Source organism: Simochromis diagramma, unplaced genomic scaffold (genome assembly GCF_900408965.1).
Source record: "Simochromis diagramma unplaced genomic scaffold, fSimDia1.1 OVJJ01000481.1, whole genome shotgun sequence".
In the NCBI taxonomy this organism is placed as follows: Eukaryota; Metazoa; Chordata; class Actinopteri; order Cichliformes; family Cichlidae; genus Simochromis; species Simochromis diagramma.
Genome location: NW_024386898.1, coordinates 128,091 through 147,995, shown reverse-complemented (window position 1 = coordinate 147,995; position 19,905 = coordinate 128,091). Strand labels below are relative to the sequence as shown.

The 19,905-nt window shown below is 39.1% G+C and overlaps 1 protein-coding gene across 1 annotated transcript in view; it reads right to left on the bottom strand.

Annotated features, from left to right (window-relative positions):
* kif16bb (kinesin family member 16Bb) overlaps positions 1–16,950 on the bottom strand; it is a 33,808-nt gene extending 16,858 nt beyond the window's left edge. The window contains exons 1-16 of the mRNA XM_040034327.1: positions 16,753–16,950; positions 16,612–16,675; positions 16,412–16,519; positions 16,133–16,270; positions 14,783–14,880; positions 12,122–12,237; positions 11,890–12,032; positions 11,490–11,658; positions 10,675–10,794; positions 10,365–10,540; positions 10,203–10,262; positions 10,054–10,122; positions 4,017–4,136; positions 3,853–3,898; positions 3,633–3,770; positions 2,231–2,310 (exon numbers count right to left, since the gene is read on the bottom strand). Coding sequence (XP_039890261.1) covers positions 2,231–2,310; positions 3,633–3,770; positions 3,853–3,898; positions 4,017–4,136; positions 10,054–10,122; positions 10,203–10,262; positions 10,365–10,540; positions 10,675–10,794; positions 11,490–11,658; positions 11,890–12,032; positions 12,122–12,237; positions 14,783–14,880; positions 16,133–16,270; positions 16,412–16,519; positions 16,612–16,675; positions 16,753–16,799 — 1,692 coding nt within the window. The 5' untranslated portion in view covers positions 16,800–16,950. The remainder of the gene's footprint in view (positions 1–2,230; positions 2,311–3,632; positions 3,771–3,852; positions 3,899–4,016; positions 4,137–10,053; positions 10,123–10,202; positions 10,263–10,364; positions 10,541–10,674; positions 10,795–11,489; positions 11,659–11,889; positions 12,033–12,121; positions 12,238–14,782; positions 14,881–16,132; positions 16,271–16,411; positions 16,520–16,611; positions 16,676–16,752) is intronic.
* Positions 16,951–19,905: the final 2,955 nt, after the last annotated feature.

Sequence of the window (19,905 nt, the reverse complement as noted above, 5' to 3'; positions counted from 1 at the left end):
TGCTCAAAGTTGCAGGCTTGACAGTCCATTCACTGACAAAGTTCTTTTTTTTCATCTCGTAACTTTACTGAGCACTGATACTTTAATAAAAGTTCCAATTTCTTAGTGTGATAATTTTAGCAACATTAACATTGTACTACTCATTTCATTAGAAGCGCAAAGCACCAGGGTTGATAATCAATCACGCTTATAAAATTATTCATCCCCCAGTTTATTTGGCTGAAAACACCAAGCTACAAATATAGTTTTCAATATTAAAGAGGCTCAGTGTATGGTGCCTTAAGTGCTCCATGGACAGCCTGAGAAACTCAGCCCTCGTCCACCTTTCCACTACATTAATGTGGACCGCATCTGACATTTCTTTAACTGTCCAAAACCAAAAATGTGACATTTAAAACACAAACGTTGAGAGAGAGAAATTGGTGAAATACGTGTATGCTTTAGTTACATTTTCAACACTTGTGTGTAGCCAAGTGCAACATTATGATCTTCTTGGAGACGAGGTCTGAAAATGTCCACTCAGTGTCATGACATCATGATTTCACTGTGCTATAAAGCTTTGAGTAGTGAGCAGCCAAGCAACATTACAGTCTCTCAGCGTCATCTAATGGTTTCAGAGCTCCTTTTGTTAACATGCTCCCCTAGTGTTTCTCATAGATGCTCACAGAGAATAGTCTTTATTTTACATAGAGAAGGTAAAACACTGTATTCGCATTTTTAAATAACTAACCTGACTTTTCCTTTTTGAGGAGGTTTGAGTAAATCTGCAACAAAGACGTTTTGTCAAATCTTGACTAGATGAACCTTGGAAACCTACTCAGCAGCAGCTGCACCATACAGGATTTTATCAAGAATCTGTAACACACCAGGACTCACTCCACATTCAACTTCTAGCTACAAATGGCCACATGAGTGAAATAACTCAAGCATAGTGATTCATTTTCAGATGTTTTTTCTGTTGATCAGCGTAAAATAAATCCCAACGCCTGCTACCATGTAAAAGACAAAAATGTCAAAAGGACTCAATGCTAATTGTACACTGTTCATTTCACAGCATAGCTCTAAATATATATGGAAAATAAAAAGTAAATGAGAGATTGCTCTGTCATTTCAAAAGACAATTTATTTGTTGCCACAGTGTTGATGGTTGGAGTTGTTTTTAATTTACTGGTATTTATTTTTCATTCAGTTTAAACTAATTTAGCATCAGTATTTGCTGACTGTAGCTATATGCAGTTTATAAATGTTCAGAACAGTGAGGATAAGAACTGAGCACTTCCATATTCTGCATGTTGCATTTACAACATTTGGATAAATGAGACTTAAAGCCATATTGTTAAAATGTTTAGGTTTTATTTCATTAACTGAGATGTTTTCCACACCCAGTTTCAGTTTTTAGTTAGTTGAATTAACCGTAATAAATTTGAACAGTAACAAATGCTGTGGCAGACTTGCAGTTGTCGAGTACATCCTTCTCGTTAACTTTTTAATTGATTAATAGCGGCAACTTTTTCTACTTTAATATTGGATGAAATGTATCCAAGTCTTCTTACATTTATTTTATCACCAACTAAAAATACACCTTCAATAGATTTTATCAGGAATGCTTTACATTGATATATTACTGCAGAGAAAACAGTGCCTGCAGTATCCAAGAGTGTGAGGGAGTTTGTGCTTTCACACAATGCTTCTTTAAAAATACTAAAAGCCAAGAGGAAGCTGTTGCAAAAAGGACGAATAGCAGCCAGCTTTGAAAGGCACTGCACCTGGCCTCCTTTCAGGAACAGCAGGAGGCTTTTCTAGCGTGAGAAAGTTCTAAAGTTGGGAACATATTGTCCATGATATGAGCCAATTATTCAAAACAAAAAAACAAAAAACAAAAAACGAGTTTTATATAAACAAGCAAAAACCTGCACCAACTGAAAAGCTCATAGTTAATATTCTGATCAAAACAAAGCCATATGGATCCCACTGGTGGTGTGGTGGAACTTTCTCATGTAGATTTTGAACATGATATCAATATGAGTAATATTTGTCAAAGGTAGCAGGCATTACAGCAGGTAGTTATGGCAACAAAGAGCATGATGTTCACTTGCTTTTACAACATTACCAGCAGAAAATGCAGCTGAGGCACTTTCCCCCCCCAGAGACACTACACTTTAGAAAAAGTCTAGTAGTAGAAGACTCGGGATGTTTTCTGCATGCGGTGGTTTTTAGTATTTTACCATACCTGGTATTTCAGTCTAAGTTGGGAAGCAGTCGGTTGGTTAAACCAGAGTGTGGCTCCTTTTCCCAACTGTATGATGGCACCTAAAAGGAGCCCAAAGAGATAATACATGAACAGAAAATGGGAAAATACCAATTAACTAGTCATTATGAACTTCATTACTATTTGGTGCACAAAATAAATAAAGAAAGAAAAATAATGTGTGATTCATAGGGAAAACTGGTACAGTCAATGACAGATGCCGGTGACAAATCTGCCAGGAAACCTTTGGAGGTGTGGCACAGTCTGCATAATGCATAATTTTTCTGTTGCCATGAGAATCTTCCCTTCGTTGTGGGATAGCAGTGACCCATATCTACACTCAACACTGGAGAAACTCGACAGAAAGCACAAAAATCCGCCACACAGTTTCGTCTGGTGAGTTAATGAATTGCCATCAGGAACACAATCCCCAACATGATTGGCAGTGGACAAGACCAGGGCGATAATTTACCAGAGAAAATGGTCCAAGGAAACTTGAGAAGTCTTGTAAAGCTATAGAATTGAAGTGATATTGGGGTTTATATATATCAGACTCACGTTCATGTGGCCATATCCACAGATTTTCACGAGGTCTCTCCCGCTTTTCCTTCTCCTCTCTCAGCAGAGCGAATACTAATCTTGCTTCTACTAATGACTTCTGACGAGTGACAAAGTACCTGGGAGAGCGGCCTGTGATGGAATCCAGCTGCTGTTGGGCTGAAAATTACTATCATTTGTTCAAGAAAATAGGTTCAGATGCAGCCATTTCTGAAGGGGATATTGGATAAATTGAAATGCTTATGAAAGAGACTAGCATAGCCAGGCCCTGTGCTGCCTGGCTCTGTTTAAAGTTTTTATCTCTCAAAAGCCAAGCAACGGGGATGTGGAAGCAGGAAACAGTGAAAGCTCCCAGCCCTGGCAAGAAGTGCCGGCTCAGGGGGGCCAGAGTTCCAGCCCGGCTTGCCTCTGTCCTTTGAAAGGTTAATGTTCTGGCCCACTTCAAACCTGTCGGCCCTATCAACTCCATCTGCCAATTAAATGGAGGGCCTGGGGCTTTGTCTGGAGCTTTGTCCGGGGCCTCTCGCCCTTCAAAATGTTTAGTAAAAGAAATGGCATCTGCCCTATGGAGAGCTGTGTTCAGAATCCGCTCATGCCCCGAGTGCACGGCAGTAGGAGAACCGGGGAGATAAAGTGGATTTCATTTGAAGATGTGATGCAGCGATCATATATAACTGCATTCAAAATGGATGAAAGTCGTATTGGCTCCCACAAGCCAAAGGATTATGTATGAATGAGAGAGAGAAATCTTTTTTCTTATAGATTTCCAGCACCAGTGTTCATTAAAGAATGTCAAGAGTAAATTAAATATTACAGAACTGCTTACCCTGAGTCAGCTGGCAAGGATCGGTGACCACAGAGCCATTGACTAAGCACAGTGCACCATCCTGAGGGAACAGGGTTACAGTCCCAGCAATGTTCTCAAGCACACAATGCACACTGAGGAGCCCAGGCCCATGGAGCACTACAGTACAATTGTGAAAGTCAGTATAAGAAAGCAGCTGCCAATCTGAAGTAAGAAACATGTCGTTAAAACCCCAACTCACCAATATCTTGGGTGCATGATGCTTTGCCAATTATGGTTCTGCCTTCCTATAGATTAGAAGATCATAAAAATACACAAAAAGTTATTGTGTGACAAAATAATTGAGACACTTTCCGATTAAATCAAGAGTAGTGCATAAACATGAAGCTCAAATAAACTATTCACTTTCAAGTAATAGAGGGCGATTCCAGTGCTTTGCAGATCTTCACCAACACCGATAAGGTGAGGCAAACAGCAATCCAACACCACTCCACTCCCCTCCTTCCTCAGAGTCACCGTCTCCTCCTACAGAGCACACGGGAACATACCACAAGACAAAAAGCTTATTTAATAGCCTGTAGCTGGAGTGGCATACAATATAAAATAAAAATGCTGACAGACATTTAATGGCAACCAGCAGAAAGCTGAATTCTTTATGACTGCTCTTCCTTGCCTGAAGGCCAAGCAGAATTGCAGCATTCCAACCATGTGTCACCATGAAACAGCAGATTGGCTACCGGCAAGAGAGACACTATAAATCATTTAGATTATCATGGCGAGAGTCAAACTGTACATCGTGATCAGCGAGTGCGACAGACGCAATACTGCTCGCTCGCACACACACACACACACACACACACACACACACACACGTTATAACATGTGCTGTTGCCTTTAGTGGTACATGGCAATCAAAATACTATAGAGCTTGTAAAGTATGTTGCTGTTACTTGAAGATGGCAAACCTCCACTGCTTTCATTTCAATTTACAGTGTTGCCCAAAGCAGTGTTGTATGGAAGGTCACACTAAAGTGAATGCCTGTGCTTATTTTAGATTTTTTTTTTCCACCATAAAACACTGCATGAGTCGGCACAAATGTAAAATAAATAAATAAAAAATAAAAAATAAATAAAATCACAAATCAATTAGTGAACAGCATTAAAGAAATCACCACACTTAACTTATGGATCATTACTGCTCTGTAGTTATAGATAAATCAGAAGTTAAATCAGAAGTCAAAAAATAAGAATTTACTTTACTGTAAAATCTGTTAAGGATACCTCTGCTAAATAATAATTTGATAGTGTTCTCTATGGAAATCCGATAGGTAGAAATATCGATTTAATCCTCAAAAGCCATTTCTAAAGCTCAGGAAAGCTACACTTAAAAGTCTGATCTGCTTCATATTCCGCTTCACTGCCTCCAGCAATTGTTGCAGAGGAAATGTTGCAGCATTAGTCAGACAGCTATACTGCATACGTGTCTGTCAGGCAGTGATATTCATTTTACTTTGTATAATTCCATTCTTTACTTGACTAAAAAGGTATGGTTCAGTTAAAGAAAAGACCTGACAAGCTGCTGACTGAGTAAATACACAGAGCAGTTCATTTGCCAATTATAAAACAAGAAATTTAACACTTTGCTTCGGATGAACTGTAGGTTTAAATGACACAGAACTGAGCAATAAAGAGAGAAACTCAGCACTCTAAGCGTTTAACCTTTTCCTCGCAGTGTAATGGCTGTTGCTCTTGAATAACCCAGAGTCTACCCATGTATGAGTGCCCTATGACAAGTATCCTCCTGTTAAACTGGTGGACCATTGCCTCACATTGCCACGGATTAGGAAAAGTAACTTTCAACCTCATCCTGCTGCTCTATCGAATAGATTGGACCGTGAAGCGAGAGACACGTCCACCACCAGCACCACCTCTCTCATCGGCAGTTGCGAGATGGAAGAAATCCTTTTTTTCTAATGAAGAAGGAGAGGCATCGACCACAGCCCCCGTACTTAATTAAAAGGGATTTTTCACAGACTTCATTAGGAGGTGAGGAGCAGCCTGGCAGATTAATGCACTGTGTCCACTTTCCTCAGACACCAGGAACAGATGAGATCCTCTTATTTTCCCCTCACATTCACACACATAAAAGAGACGCTTGCTCCTCACCACACCCAGTCACTCTGTGTGTAACGCAAGGACACACTCTGTGTTCAGACTCAGGCAGCTGGTGAACATACTGTAATTAACCGTGGCCTGGACCAGCAGCCAGTCTTGGGCAGCATTTAGGATTCCATTAAAAGCCATCATTTGTGGTTGGGTAGAATTTTAATGGACTTTACAGCACTTTGACAGGTCAGGTTCCCGACTTAGACAATATGCATTTCAAAACACAGTCAACCAATCGACTTTTCCGACTTCTTTGTCAAGTGGAGCAACTTGCCAGAACAGTTTATGAAAAAACAAATGGCATTTAGATTTCTTTGTCACATTAAAAAGGTTAAATCCCAGATTGCAGTGTTTTTAAAAGTTAAAATGACATGTAAAAGAAAGGCACGTTTTCAAATGGCATAAAGCCTTGTGTTTGCAATGAATGCTAGTTAAGAATTGAATAAGAATCAAAAGAGACCTGGCACCTCATTAAAAGTGATTTATTTTTAATATGCTTTGTTATCTGGGAGCATACTACATGTGAGAGCTGAATTTCAACCAACTGGTTATCAACTGTCGTTTTATTAGCCTGATATGCCTTCTAGCCATCAGCATGTGGTCATGCATTCATGCATGCAGTCAATAGCTGTCACATGCAATGCTTTACATAACATGCTGAACTTTCACCGATTCAAGGAGACTGCAGCGACATTAACTGTTATCTTGCCAATATGTCAAGTTTAACTGATTTTAGGGACAGAGCAAGAAGAGTGTAGAGGTGAAGTCAGGACCGCTATAATAAAAACAGATTGTTATTTCCATCTGCATAATTTATATTTGGCAGTATGGCCCTCTCCTCCTTCCACGTGCATAAATGGAAAGCAAAAGGTGGGGAGAACAGCAGCAAGACCTGGCACAGAACGGAGCAAGGAAGTGTCAGAGACAATCCTGCAGTACCTGGAGTTGAGGTAGGTTGCAAAGTGGCTTGCGTGTTCTCCAATAACTTCAAAATAAAGATAAGGATTAGTTTTTATTTAGTTAAGTAAGAGACAAAAACTATCATGAAGTCATCGACAACAAAAATGAAATTAAAATATTCTGGAGAAATGAGATCCAATCAGAACTAATTAATTTGTGTTAGATAGGCAGGCCGGGTTAGTTCCCCCAGGCGCTATTTGTAAACTGTACAACTAACTCCCATGCTCAAAGTTTCTCATGAAAACAACAAAATATTAACACTGGGGAGGAAGAGAAGTCATATGGACACTTTGCATTTGATGTCAAGGAAAATAAGTCATCCTGTAAACCTTGTGGAACAATACTCACAGGTCAAAGCAGAACAAACTTAAACACTTTATATTTTAAATCAACTGAATCAACTTCATAATCAATGATCTCTGATAAACTAAAAGAATTCAGATGCCTAAAGTACGACTAAAAAGGCGTTTTAACAAAAGGCTATGATCGAAACTGAATCAAAATTTGCTGACAAAATTAACACTGGTGGTTTGCAGGTGTACATTAATGCAATGAGCTAGCACTGTCATCAGCTGATTTGTCAGGAGTCAGTTAAGAACACCTTTGTTTTAACTATGCTCAGTACATTTAAAAAAAAAAAAAAAAAAAAAAAAGAAGGAAAATCAGTTCAGTTTTGTGCCAAGCTTTGCCCACATGTGAAGAAAGGCTTATACAGCTTGTGAAATGCTATAATAATTACATTGTGTTAACTGCTGACACTACAAATAAAATTCACATTAAACAGAGCGAGGCTCAGAGCGGGGTTTAAGTTGTGCTGTTGTGCTGATTGTAGCATGTCTGGGAAATGCAGAGACTACGACGATCAAAGAAAAGCCGTGGTTCATTTTATCTTACTGAAATAGAAGTCCCTCCCACAACACTGTGTTACAAGGGGACCCAAAAGGTTGGCTGGGGGAGCAGGGTGCAATTCTGCTCATGAAGTAGGAACTACTTACAAATATCTGTGCGTGTGTGTGTATATTATAATTTTGTTTAAGGTTTTTTTTCCCCCACCCCCACCGCCCTCCTTGCAGTAAAACATTTAACTTTACCCTCTTCCTGCCTTTTTTGTTCTCTCAATCTCTTGCCGCCTCCGTCTGGTAAGAGGCTGCTCCGGAATCCATCTCATATTAATTACTTTCTCTTTCCCACATGCCCTGTAACCAATCTGGGAAGCTGACGATGAATAACTTTGCATTCTAAATCTGCTTTGAATACAGAATTCAAAATTCTGTTTACACCGCTCTTGGTCAACTTGTCTCCTTAAGGCCTGAGCAGAAATTCTCATCAAGCTTTCAGCAACAGGATGAACTGAATTAAACACAAAATATATGAAACTTGGAGATGTGGAGAAGACTGTTCTTAAATTAAAAACCATATGCTAGATATAGAGAACAGGTAATGTACATAAAACCCATTTCCAACCCTTTTTCCTCATATGAAACGTGTTGATGCCATACTGCATCTGCATTCAACCTTATAGCTAAAGCTTTTTTCCCCCCTCAGATGCTTTTGCTGAATTTTAAAATGACCATCTTCCATTTGCACTTGAGGTGCATCTCTGTACTGATCCTAGTACAGACTCCACCTCTAACATCTGCAGCATTCCATGCAGGAATCCCACTTATCATTTTGCACCCAGGCAGAATGCAAATGCACAAGAAGACAAATGTCAAATCCATAAAGTCAATCATCAAACACTTAGAGTTTCGCCAACACAAATGTGCCTACCGGTCACCAGTGCACTGGCCTTTTCACCTATGTGTCACATTGTATCATGCATTTTAACCAATGTGTCTACATGAATGAGCACAGCTGTTTTAAAAAAAGATGGGTGATGTTGCCTTTGAGCATAAAGTTATCACTGCTTGAATATGCAAACAGATTTATACCATAGTAACTCTAATTAACATGCTGGACAGACAGAAATGAAAGTACCATATGTCAATAATCAAGACCTCTTAATTAGGATCCGTGACAGAAGCTAATGAGTTCCAATACATGCCCGGGAATAAAAGGGCTGTCAAACCACTAAATGTCACCTACTAACCACCATCTGAATAGAATGTTAATTATTCACCGTACACATATAGCTGACATTCATGTGTATGGTATTTAAATCCTTACACAATGTCCTCATAAAAGCAAAGTAAACCTCTTACTTTGCTGCTGCATTACTAATGGCTGACACACACATATTCAGACATCATTCAAAATCTGAAACAACAAAATAGCTTAACGCCATGAAAAACCACTAAAAGGAACGCATTAATAGCATGTATAATGACAGAGACAAGAGGTCACGCCATACTTTTCATGACTGGCACGTTTCACGGTTGAATGCATAATGCAAGACGCTTCTTGGCTGAACACAAGGAGACCCAAACAAACGACATTTGGTGTTTTTTGGGAGGTCGGGTATAAACTCAGCAGAGGAACAGAGTTAAGTTTCATTTTCGGCTGGCATTGCTGCCATTTTTTGTTTCACCTTGGAGTCTTTCGAAGCTGCTGCCACCCCATTTTTGCCTCAGAGAAGTCATATTTGTTGAGGGAGAAGACATATCTGTTCTGTTTCTCTTTGTAAGGCTCCCCAAACACTGTTGCAACCCAACTTTACAACCATTATACGAGCTCCCCTTTTGGATGCCACTTGCATCCAAATAGATGTAAAAATTTTATTTAAATGCTAGACTGAGTCTACTCCCTGTGAAGCAGTTATCCACAAGACTTGCAGTGACACCAGCTGGCAGGATCTCCTCACTGCAAGCAGTAAAACCTACTAAGACTGCTTTGCTGATTAATAGTGTTAAAAACCTTTTCTATACTCTGTGCCCTCCTGTTCTAATCACATTTTTCTGCTCCAAACTTTAAGTGGAATCATTTTTATATCTTTCTTAACATAATTTATTATAACACAAATAATTCCAAAGAGGGACATAGAAAATTAGGTAAGCAGCAAAGGCACTTAAAATTACTCTTAAACTGCTTCACATTTTATTCTAAAGTGTTTATCCCAACTCTGTGCAAAAGAAAAGCAGGTACAGGGGTTTGGGCTGTCTGTACATCTGATTAAATGGAAGAACTACAACAAACCCATTCAATGGAACAATGCAGGGCAACAAGTACTTCTCTCCGGTCTTATTATCCTCTAGCTCATATCCAAGAATCAAATATAACCCGCTGGCATTTGTGAGTCAAACAAACCAATGGTAAATTGGCCCCGAGGATTCTCAAGCAGACGTTCATATTTAAATGCATGAATGAATCATTTTTGTACCTGCAGAATATTCAGTGTCTCCCTCCATGTGCTGCTTCGGTTCTTGGTCAATGCTACTGCCTGGAGGGACTGCAGAAATAACAGGTTTATTATTTACAAAAGGGAACTTCAAAATGCCTTTCATTTCTATTCTGCAGAGGATGACTCACCTTTGTCTCATTCAGCTCCTCCTTTACATCCACAGAGGATAATGGCACCTCATGCCCAACCTAAAGTAACAGTAAGAAAACAATACAACCTACAATATAAGCTTTGAACAAGAAACACTATAAGATGTTTATGCCTCCTGTGAATGTGAGCATATGTAGGACCTGAGTGGCTTCTTTTAGTAGTTGATTGAGTCTGGTAACCTCTGACTGCAGTTCCCTCATCACCTTCATACTGCCATTATCGTTCACTGTGGGAGAGTTCACTATGTTTTTAGCTTGACTGGCAAAACGCAAAGTGTTCAGGGTCTCCATGTAGTTCACATCAGCAGGAGAAATGGCTGCCGGGGGGGGGGGCATCAAGAAGGGACACATGTTCATGAGGAGTGTGAAAACAGAAGATGGAAAATAAAAGAATTATGTGGTTAATAATGCTTCCAATATCAAAAACAGGTAAGAATTAAGTAATACATACTTGCTATCATAGTAGTCTTAGAGTTTCCACCCAGGCTGTCTTTTAGCAGCCATGTCAGCACAGAGTCTCTGTAAGGAATGAAGATCTGTTTTGTTGTTGACACTCCTGCACCAAGGTCAGCTGAGAGTATCAAAAAAAAAAAAAAAAAAAAAAAGTACTCAGTCAAATACTAGAAAGGTAAAATGTTTCATCCACAAGTTGTATATAAATTCTGAGAACTAAATGCTCACTACTAAATATGTATTCTTCAGAAAAAGGCATCTAATTATCAATGGAATATGCATTTCAACCATAATTTCAAGGGTCGTTTATTTTTTGTTTTAAATTACTTGACTACTTAAAAGATAAATTCAGCCAATGTGATATCCCTCACTGGTCAGTGAAGTTATGTCTAAGCATATCTTGCTTAATATCCTTTATCCTGTAATTGACTGTCATTTGCAAAACAAATATTATGTTACAGTAAATAAACCTTGCAAGTAAAGACTGAGACATAAATCCATCTAAAGTCTTTACTGAGGTCACCGATCAAGGAAGCATCCCACAAACATCTCAACAATAAACCTCATTTAAAAAATAAGCAGAGTCGCCCTCTGCTGGCCATTGTAAAAAGTATAGGTCTAAGAGCCCTTCTGCTGCACAGCTACATCCATCTTTCATATAGATTTCTATGTAAAGAGTTTGATTTGACAGCTAAGAAAAAAAAAAAAAAAAAAAAAAAAATAATAATAATAATAATAATAATAATAATAATAATAGGGTTGTAAATAGGTCCCAAACAGTAATTCCACAGCAAAATGACTGACTGCCTTTACCTAGAGCTGAGATCACATGTCCCAATGTGACCAGAGATTTGTTTATGTCGGCACTTTCCTTCAACCTGCCTCCTACTGTGCGTGTGGGATCAACTTTCTCGCTGCCTGCCAGGTCTACCAGGTGGATCTTACTCACCGTCTCGTATAACGGTTCTGCATCACACCACACCTGTCCCAGGAAACAAAAAAAGGCAATATTACAGAAGAATATACTTCCGTGTATAAGTGATATCACAAACAGAGAAAATGAAAGCTTGTGATAAATAACTCCACAACAGATCAGGTCTCATGATCTCATAAAAGTCTCAGCGGTTTTGGGGGACGGCTTTTGTTAACACCCAAAGATCTCTAGCAAACATTTTACTTTGGCCAAATTCAAACATCAAGCACTGTGTTTCACCTGGGTGAACATTATGGTGAAGATGGCATGGGAGCGCTTGCTGAAGTCATTCACTCCCCTGCTGGCTGTGGTGCGCTTGGCATTGCCGAGAATGATCAGGCCCTCCACTTCACTGTAGCTTTGTACTAAATGCTTGGACAGATCTATGAGTTATATATATATATTTTTTGCATCAGATTTTATGCAAACACAGCTAGGATGGACATAGAATACAGGATAAAAACAGTCTTACTCTCTACATAGGGACCATGCCTAGGATGCTCCCTCACGCTCAAGCCCCCATCATCTGTAGGTGATGCTCTCTTTTTGAGAAGATCCTGCACCCGCTCATTGCAGATCTCAAGATAGCTGGTACAAAGATAAAAATACAATGTAGAACCATGATTTATTTTAAAAAGGTGACGAAGATGCAATGGAATATCTGTTTTCATTGTTAATCTGCATATTGTGCTACCAAATACCAACAAAGTTACTATTAACTCTCTAAGAAAAGAGATGCACAGTGAGGCCAAATGGTTGTTCTTATGGCGTTCTGCATGCACTGGCAAAAGAAATAATGAAAAATATGGAAAGCAGGTTTGACACAGTGCTTTAACCTCCTAAGACCTGAACTCTTCCACGGCATGCATTTTTAATTTCTCTTTGATATTTGGGCTGATTGTTTTGATATTTATCAGGTCCCAAAGAATTACCAGATTTTTTTTTTTTTTACCTAATTTTTGTTTCTGAGAAAAATCAGAGCCACATATGAGGATATTCATTTGAAATTTTGATAGAACAGTAGCAGGATAATGTCCTGGTTAGTGGATATCAGGCCCTTGTAGAGCAAAACTGAGTATTTTGGTCTAAATAACCCAAAATGTGATGTCCACATATGTGGACGCCAGGTCCTAGGAGGTTAATCAAAGTTATGGTGCATCTGTGCAAGACGCAATGGGACTAGTGTCTGATTCAAAAACAATGTGGGGCATAAAGCAATTAGGCTTTAGAGAAGCATGCATGGCAGTAATAAAATGGGAGGAACCATGCCCTGCTCATGTAGCCGTGTATGTTTTTTCCCGGCACAGGGCTGAGAACTCAAACTTAGCATTTTGTTGTTGATGTTTTATTTTTTTTATTTTTATGTATTCTGAGGAAAAAAACAAAGTCAAGCTCTGCAGCTTCTTTCGCTTATTAAAAAAAAAAAAAAAAAAAAAACAAGTACAGATGTGTTAATTGTCAAATGTTGTACCTGGGTCTTTTTAAGATATTCTGAAAAAAAACACGGACAAGCAAACGCGATCAAATAAAATCCAATTATAGAGTTAATTTAAACGCAAATAATGTGTCAGCAGCGCACATGCAAACAGATGGCAAAACAATGATTTCAAAGTAGTTTGACTTAAAAGCAGCAATCTAATCTCCTAACATAATAATTTAGGGGAACAGCTGGGACATAAAACACACTGTGATGAGACTAGATTTCATCTGGGATTTTGAACATTACAGGGTTATAGCAATAAAACGTTGTGCCTTTTTCTGGTTTCATTACATTTAGGCCTTTCAATTTTTCTAAATGATGTGACTGTTCCAGCAAAGTGAGAATAATGATGAACGGGAATGGGTTTTTTACCCTTTATTACTGCTGGCTCATTTATATTCTACAATCAAGAACAACTCAATAAGAATCATCACGGCACATCACTCTGACTTCTGAGTCGAGTTACCATCGGCTAAAAACAGTAGACCTTTGCACAAAGTACATAGTTTCATATAAACAACAGGAAAAAGTCTGTATCCAGATGCTCTCCAGCAACACCAGTAGTTTTATAAAACTGTTTAATGCTCAAAGTCTTTTTAATTCACTGGCCTCCATGTCTCTTGTGAAACAACAGCATTGCACACGTTTTTGCTTCACATCCTTCGTTCTCCACATTCTGCATGATAATTAACCTGCCCAGCAAAGCAGAACCACCTCTTTAAATTGGTTTCCCTTCAAACTGGTTGACAATTCTCTCTGAGATTAATGCTTATATAAAGTTTCATTTCAATTCAACTCAAGCTGAATTATATAGCACCAATTGACAAGAGCCATCTCAAGGTGCTTTAAACCGTAAAGATCCTACAGTATTCTGAATAAAGCCACGGCAATCAGACGACTCTTTATGAGCAGCAATTTGTGACAGTGGGAAGGAAAAAGTCCTTTTTAACAATGAAAGTTTTAAACCTAATCTTAAAAGTAGAGAGGGTGACTGTCTCCGGAACCAAACTGGGATCTGGCTCCGCAGGAGAGGGGCCTGAAAGCTAAGGTGCTACCTCCTCCCATTCCAGTTTAAGAAACTTAACAACAGCAAGTGAGCCAGTCTGAGAGCAGAATGCTCTATTGGGATAATATGATGGTATGAGGTCTTTAAGCTAACCCTAATAACTGATTTTTGTTATCTGGTCTCATGGGTAAAGAAAGCTGGGTACCATCTGCATGGCAATGAAAACTTATGCTATGCCTTCTAATGATACTGCTGAAGCAATTTACTGAAGCATGTATAATGTAAATATAAATGGTCCCAGCACAGAACCCTGTGGAACAATGACCAAGCTACATGTGTTAAAGACTCCCAATTTACATGCACAAATTACAATCTGACAGATTTAAACCATTGGAGCACATTTTCTTTATTATCAATGCTGTGTTTTAATCTCTAACAACATTTTGTGGTCAGCGGTATCCAATGCCACACTGAAGTCTGTCAGGAAACAAGTCCACTGTCAGAGGCTATAAAAATAATAAGGAAAAAAAAAAAAACAACAAAAAAAAAAAAACTTGAAGGTCCATCACTGACAAAAAATAAGTTCCTCTCTACTGAAATATGATTTCTGAGCACATGTTTGAAAGTTAAGTGTGATGGTTCTTTACCTGACCTCTGTGTGGAACATCACAGCATCGCTCTTGCTCCTGTGAGATATCTCCCAGAACAAGCCTTCACAGATCCGTGGGATTAAACCTTTATCGTGCTGACACATTAGAAAGGAAACAAAATGATACAGACACTTTAAAATGACAATTATGCTCCTGCTATGCTCTTTTAATTTGGGTGTCGTACTATGTAATGCTGTGCCATGACCACAACTCAGTATATGCAAAGTCTGCTGAATAACACAAACAGCTCATCCTGATATAGAATTACTGAAGCATAAAAGCAATTCCAGTCTGAGCTACATGCCCCCTTGTTTTAATTACAAAGTAACAGATAGTAAGCATTAAAAGCCATATATAATTATCTGGGATGTTGACAGCAGCTCTGGTGATGACCTTGCAAAAGTCTCCTGGTAGACAAGCTGAAACCTCACTGATAATGTGAAATTCCCATTGCTGCGCAAGGTGAGGAAAAAAAAAACAAAACAAAAAAAAAAAGCAGTGGGTTGCTGGCCTCATCAAATTTTCTGATTAGTAAGGAGAAACAAACACACCTGATGAGGCCGCTATCAGCCAGCCTCTAATGCGACGAGAAGTCAGTGCTGTGTGCACAGTGGGGTTAGCACTACTGCAGTGTTATCTGTAAAGAGCTGTGACATCCCATAATTCCCTGATTATGGTCGGGTTTATTTACAGGTCACATTCGGCATGCATTTTGAAATGAGGCATGAAAATTAGACCCTGTACCTCGAATAAAAACAAAACTAAAAAAAATGAAATCCAATTTTTCACCACAAATTATTCACATTATTCTGGTAAAAATGGACAAAAAAAACTGAATGCACCTTCAAAAAGGGCTTATCACAATTATTGATGGCATGTCAAAGAACAGACTTGAACCACTGACTCCTACAGTGAAGGGATTCAGTCCCTATCCACAGGGCACAATGACTCACAGAAACAGTGTGAAAATGAATGTGAATAGTACGCTGTGACCTTTACAGTCACCAGCTCTCAAACTAATTCTATGTGAAAGTTTGGACTGATGTGTGTGACAGAGCTCTCCATCCCTGTCATCATAATGAAAGCACCAAATAAGCATCTTTGAGATCCATGGTTTCCCTCAATTCAACTTTGAGAGACTTGAGACAATATTAAGGTACCGGGACACCACAAAGGCACTTAAGGTTGTCTTTTTTTTTTGTTTGTTTTGTTTTTTTAAGTTTGTCACCTGCCAGTAGATTGGAAGATTAAAAAAAATAAAAATAAATACATTTTAATGAAAAAAAAAAACAAAAAACCACACAAATCATCAATAAATTCCATTTAAACTTTTGTTACAATGTTTGCCAAGTTAATAGAAGACCTTACTGAAGGACCCATCATAGTGTAGGACTTCCCTGAGCCTGTTTGCCCATAAGCAATCACGCAGGCATTGTAACCCTCAAATCCAGCTTTCAGGACTTCAAACCCCAAGTCTCGGAAGATCTGAGGCAGCAGAGAAAAGATTATTTAAAAATGAGGAAAACAGTTCTTTCACACTAAAGTCGTGGTCGTTAACCTCCACTAAAGGTTCACAAGGAATATAAAATCTATAAAAACAGGTGAGATATTGAACAATCCAGATACCTTCTCCTGGGATGCAAACGTGGGACTTCTTCTGTCAAATGAGTCATATGAAAAATCATATGAAAAGGTTTTTCCTGCGCCCTTGAGCTCGTCCCCTCGTACTGTGGGCTAAAATTATAAACGCAGGTACCGCTGACTTTCAGTAATAACTTCATTTACTGCAGTATAGTGCGTTTCATTTTGTGATAATAGACCTATACCTTTTGAATGGTTGTTGTCTTCTCCTTCATATGAATTATCACCTTCGAGGATAACTGCTTTTCTCTGTGAAAAGTGTATGGGGGTGACACACAGCCCATTTTGGAAGCTTGGTGGATAATAAAAGAAGTCATTCTCCCTACCTTTTGTTCAATGGACGGACTCGGACTGCTACTCGCACTGAAGTCATTATTAATATTTTAAAAAGAAATCTGACAAAACAATGTCCAGGCGCTTCCTCCACCTTTCTTTGTGCTTCTTTAAAAGAAACGTTTGGATATCTGTAGAAGTTTTCACTGCTAATTATCACACCTGAGGTTTGCCCTTGTTTTCTCCATGTACTGCACAAACTAACCGCTAGGGTGCACCCCAACTAAATTCTTTTATTTTTGCTCACCTTTACAAATAACGTGACTGTCTGATGTTCTTTAATGAGGATCAGTCAATATTTATGCATTTAAATGAGACTTTAGCTGAGTTTCAAGTAGTTTAAATATCTAATAAATAAAACAGTAAATAAATTCAATGTAAAAACACGCAGGATTTATTTGATAAAACCCAATACTTTCTAAATGGCTAGAGGTGAACCTAAGGTGATTTGAATGAGGCAGTTGTAATTGCTCCAAATGAGACTCAGGAGTTCAGTTTATTTTAGCCAATAAAATGTTTATTTAAATGGCCAGAGGGAAAATACGTTGAGTTACTTTAACCACTTAATGAGCTGTTACACGCTAGCACAGTTAAAGGAGTTTAATAAACGCCTTATTTGAAATTATAATCAGTAAGAATAAACGCATTTAAGGGTGTTTTGTTTGAGGAACCAATAAGAAGGCCGTCGGTAGTTTAAAGTCAACGTTTGTTTTTCTATTTTTTTTATATGTGACGTGAATGTGGCTTTTTTTCCCTTTGACGAGCATTTCCCATGATGCACCGGGAAAAAAAAGACGTAACCCGGCGCGGATATTCAAAACTATGGCAGAAGACTCGAGCATATTAAAACTAATATCAAACTCCGAGGACACGGAAAATGTGTCCACTGATAAAAGCAGAGACCTCGGGATAAAGAGACGCCTTTCCTTCTCCTCGGAAAAGGATATTAGCATAGCGGAGGCACCGAAGACACCGCCTGAGGTCCAAGCTGTATCCGAAGACCCAAACTCAAGCAGAGTTTCCCCGGAAATCAGCAAACAACGTTCCCCAAGTCCCGTAAACACACATTTAAAGGGTAAAAATGCTGTAAAGTTAAAAGACGACTCTTCTAGACAGCACTGCGTGAACGACACTGACGATAAGGAAAACACCGCTATACCCTCCGATCAAAGTAGGTGACATAACCGGTGTGAGTCTGCATGTGTTCCCCAACGAGGGAGGGGGTGATCACAGTAGACCCACTGCTGTGATCACGTTTCTTAAACTATATTAAGGTTTTGGTCTAAGGATATTAGTACTTTGTGGTTATTTTCTTGATGTAAATTTGATTTCAAGGGAGAAAACAGCTAGAGCTACTTCTGTTGTTCTACACTGTACATTTTGGTATCGACTCGGTACCGAGTAAATACAGAGTCAGTTTTGCAAATACTTTTAACCTATAAAGGCAACTTTTGTAGGGAGAGCAGTGTGTCATGATTTATCAGATGAATTATCGTCAATATGCAAATGAACACATTTAACGACCATTAAATCACTGATTTTTGTTTCTAACTTTCCGCTATAATTATTTAATACAACAAAAACACCTTTCTGTTTTTGCTGTATTTTGAAATTGAAGCAAATAGTTTGTTATTTAAATGTGCTATAGGTCATAAATAAAACAGACGTGACAGTCAACTCAAAGACGTTCAGGCATTTTTCATGGTGCATGTTTGAGGGTTTAAAAAAATATTTAATATAATTCAGTTTTACACACTGAACTGACAGGACTCTCACACTAGTAGTGATCCGATACTATGGATATTGGGATTGTTTAGCCCAGCTCTATCAGCTACATCAGAAATGCTGCAGACCAACACATCCTACAAGTCTACAAATATATAATCTAGTGGTATAGTAGATGGGCTTTTCAGATAAATGTTAAGCTGATTTTTTGTTTGTTTGTTGTTGTTTTTTCCAGATAACACAGAGGAGGATAACGCTTCTTGTCAGGGAGGTTTTAAACATATTAAAGTGACTGCCAGTATACAAAGTGATGCAGAGGACAGAGATGCCGAGGTGGTGAGGAGGGCACAGGAGGAAGGCTGCGTGAACGTGGTCTTCCCGGGGACTGTAACTCAGGAAGGCTGCTGTCGTTTCGTCAGCGAGATCCTCAAGTGCATCCTCTATCAAAGACAGCAGCTGCCCATGACGTACGACCAGTTGGTATACTCCCAGAGGAAGCAGCAAGCGTCGGTGCAGGTGAACAGGAAAAGTTTATGGTAGATGCCTCCAGCTGTTCAGTTGACGAAATGTTGGTGATGTGAGATTAACACGACATGTTTGGTGTCTCTTTTGCTTTTCAGGATAAAGATGTAGTGAATCGAAGACCGGTGCATTCAGCAGACATGGACTGGCGCAAGTGTCAGCAGACCCTTCAGGAGCTGGAGGAAGTGCTGCAGCAGCTGGAGGTGCTGTTCTCCCTCAGCAGGGTGCCCCGTGTGCTCCTGTTAATGGGTGGCTCGCTTGTCCTCCCCAAAGAGCTGTACGAGATAAACATGGAGTCCCTGGCATCATCCGGTGGGAATCAGTGTCTACGGGTGTCATCGTGCTTGAGGCAGATCTTCCGCACACTGTTTGTGGCTGACCTTTTGTCTGACACCAGACCTGTTCGCTTAATGCCCACCACAGTCTTGGTGCTGGCTCACAGGGACTGTGGTGTAGGCTGGTTTCGACCCAAACTCCAATTTAAAGTCCCAACTCGTGTAAAGAAACAAATCATCGTTCTGTCTAGCGATCCAAACGTCTGCAAGGAACCAAGGGCGGAGGGGTCAGACTGGGAGGATTATGTGTGGTTTCAGGCACCCTTGACTATTAAGGGCTTCAGTAACTGACCCTAAAAGTTGGACAGTAAGTCTTTAGAGTGTAACACTTTCTTTCTGGTGCTTGTGTACTACAGTAAATGTTAACAGCAATCCAAGGGAACTTTAAACATTTGTGTTTTTTATTAAAATGTACATATTTTAATCAATTTCGACGTATTTTTTTGTTTCAGAGTATGTTCATTCAAACAATAGTGAAATAAACAGTATGGTGTGCTACACTTTTCTTTTACAAATTATCGTTTAAAAGAATGTTTGTCCTCATTTAACACAGACCAATACACA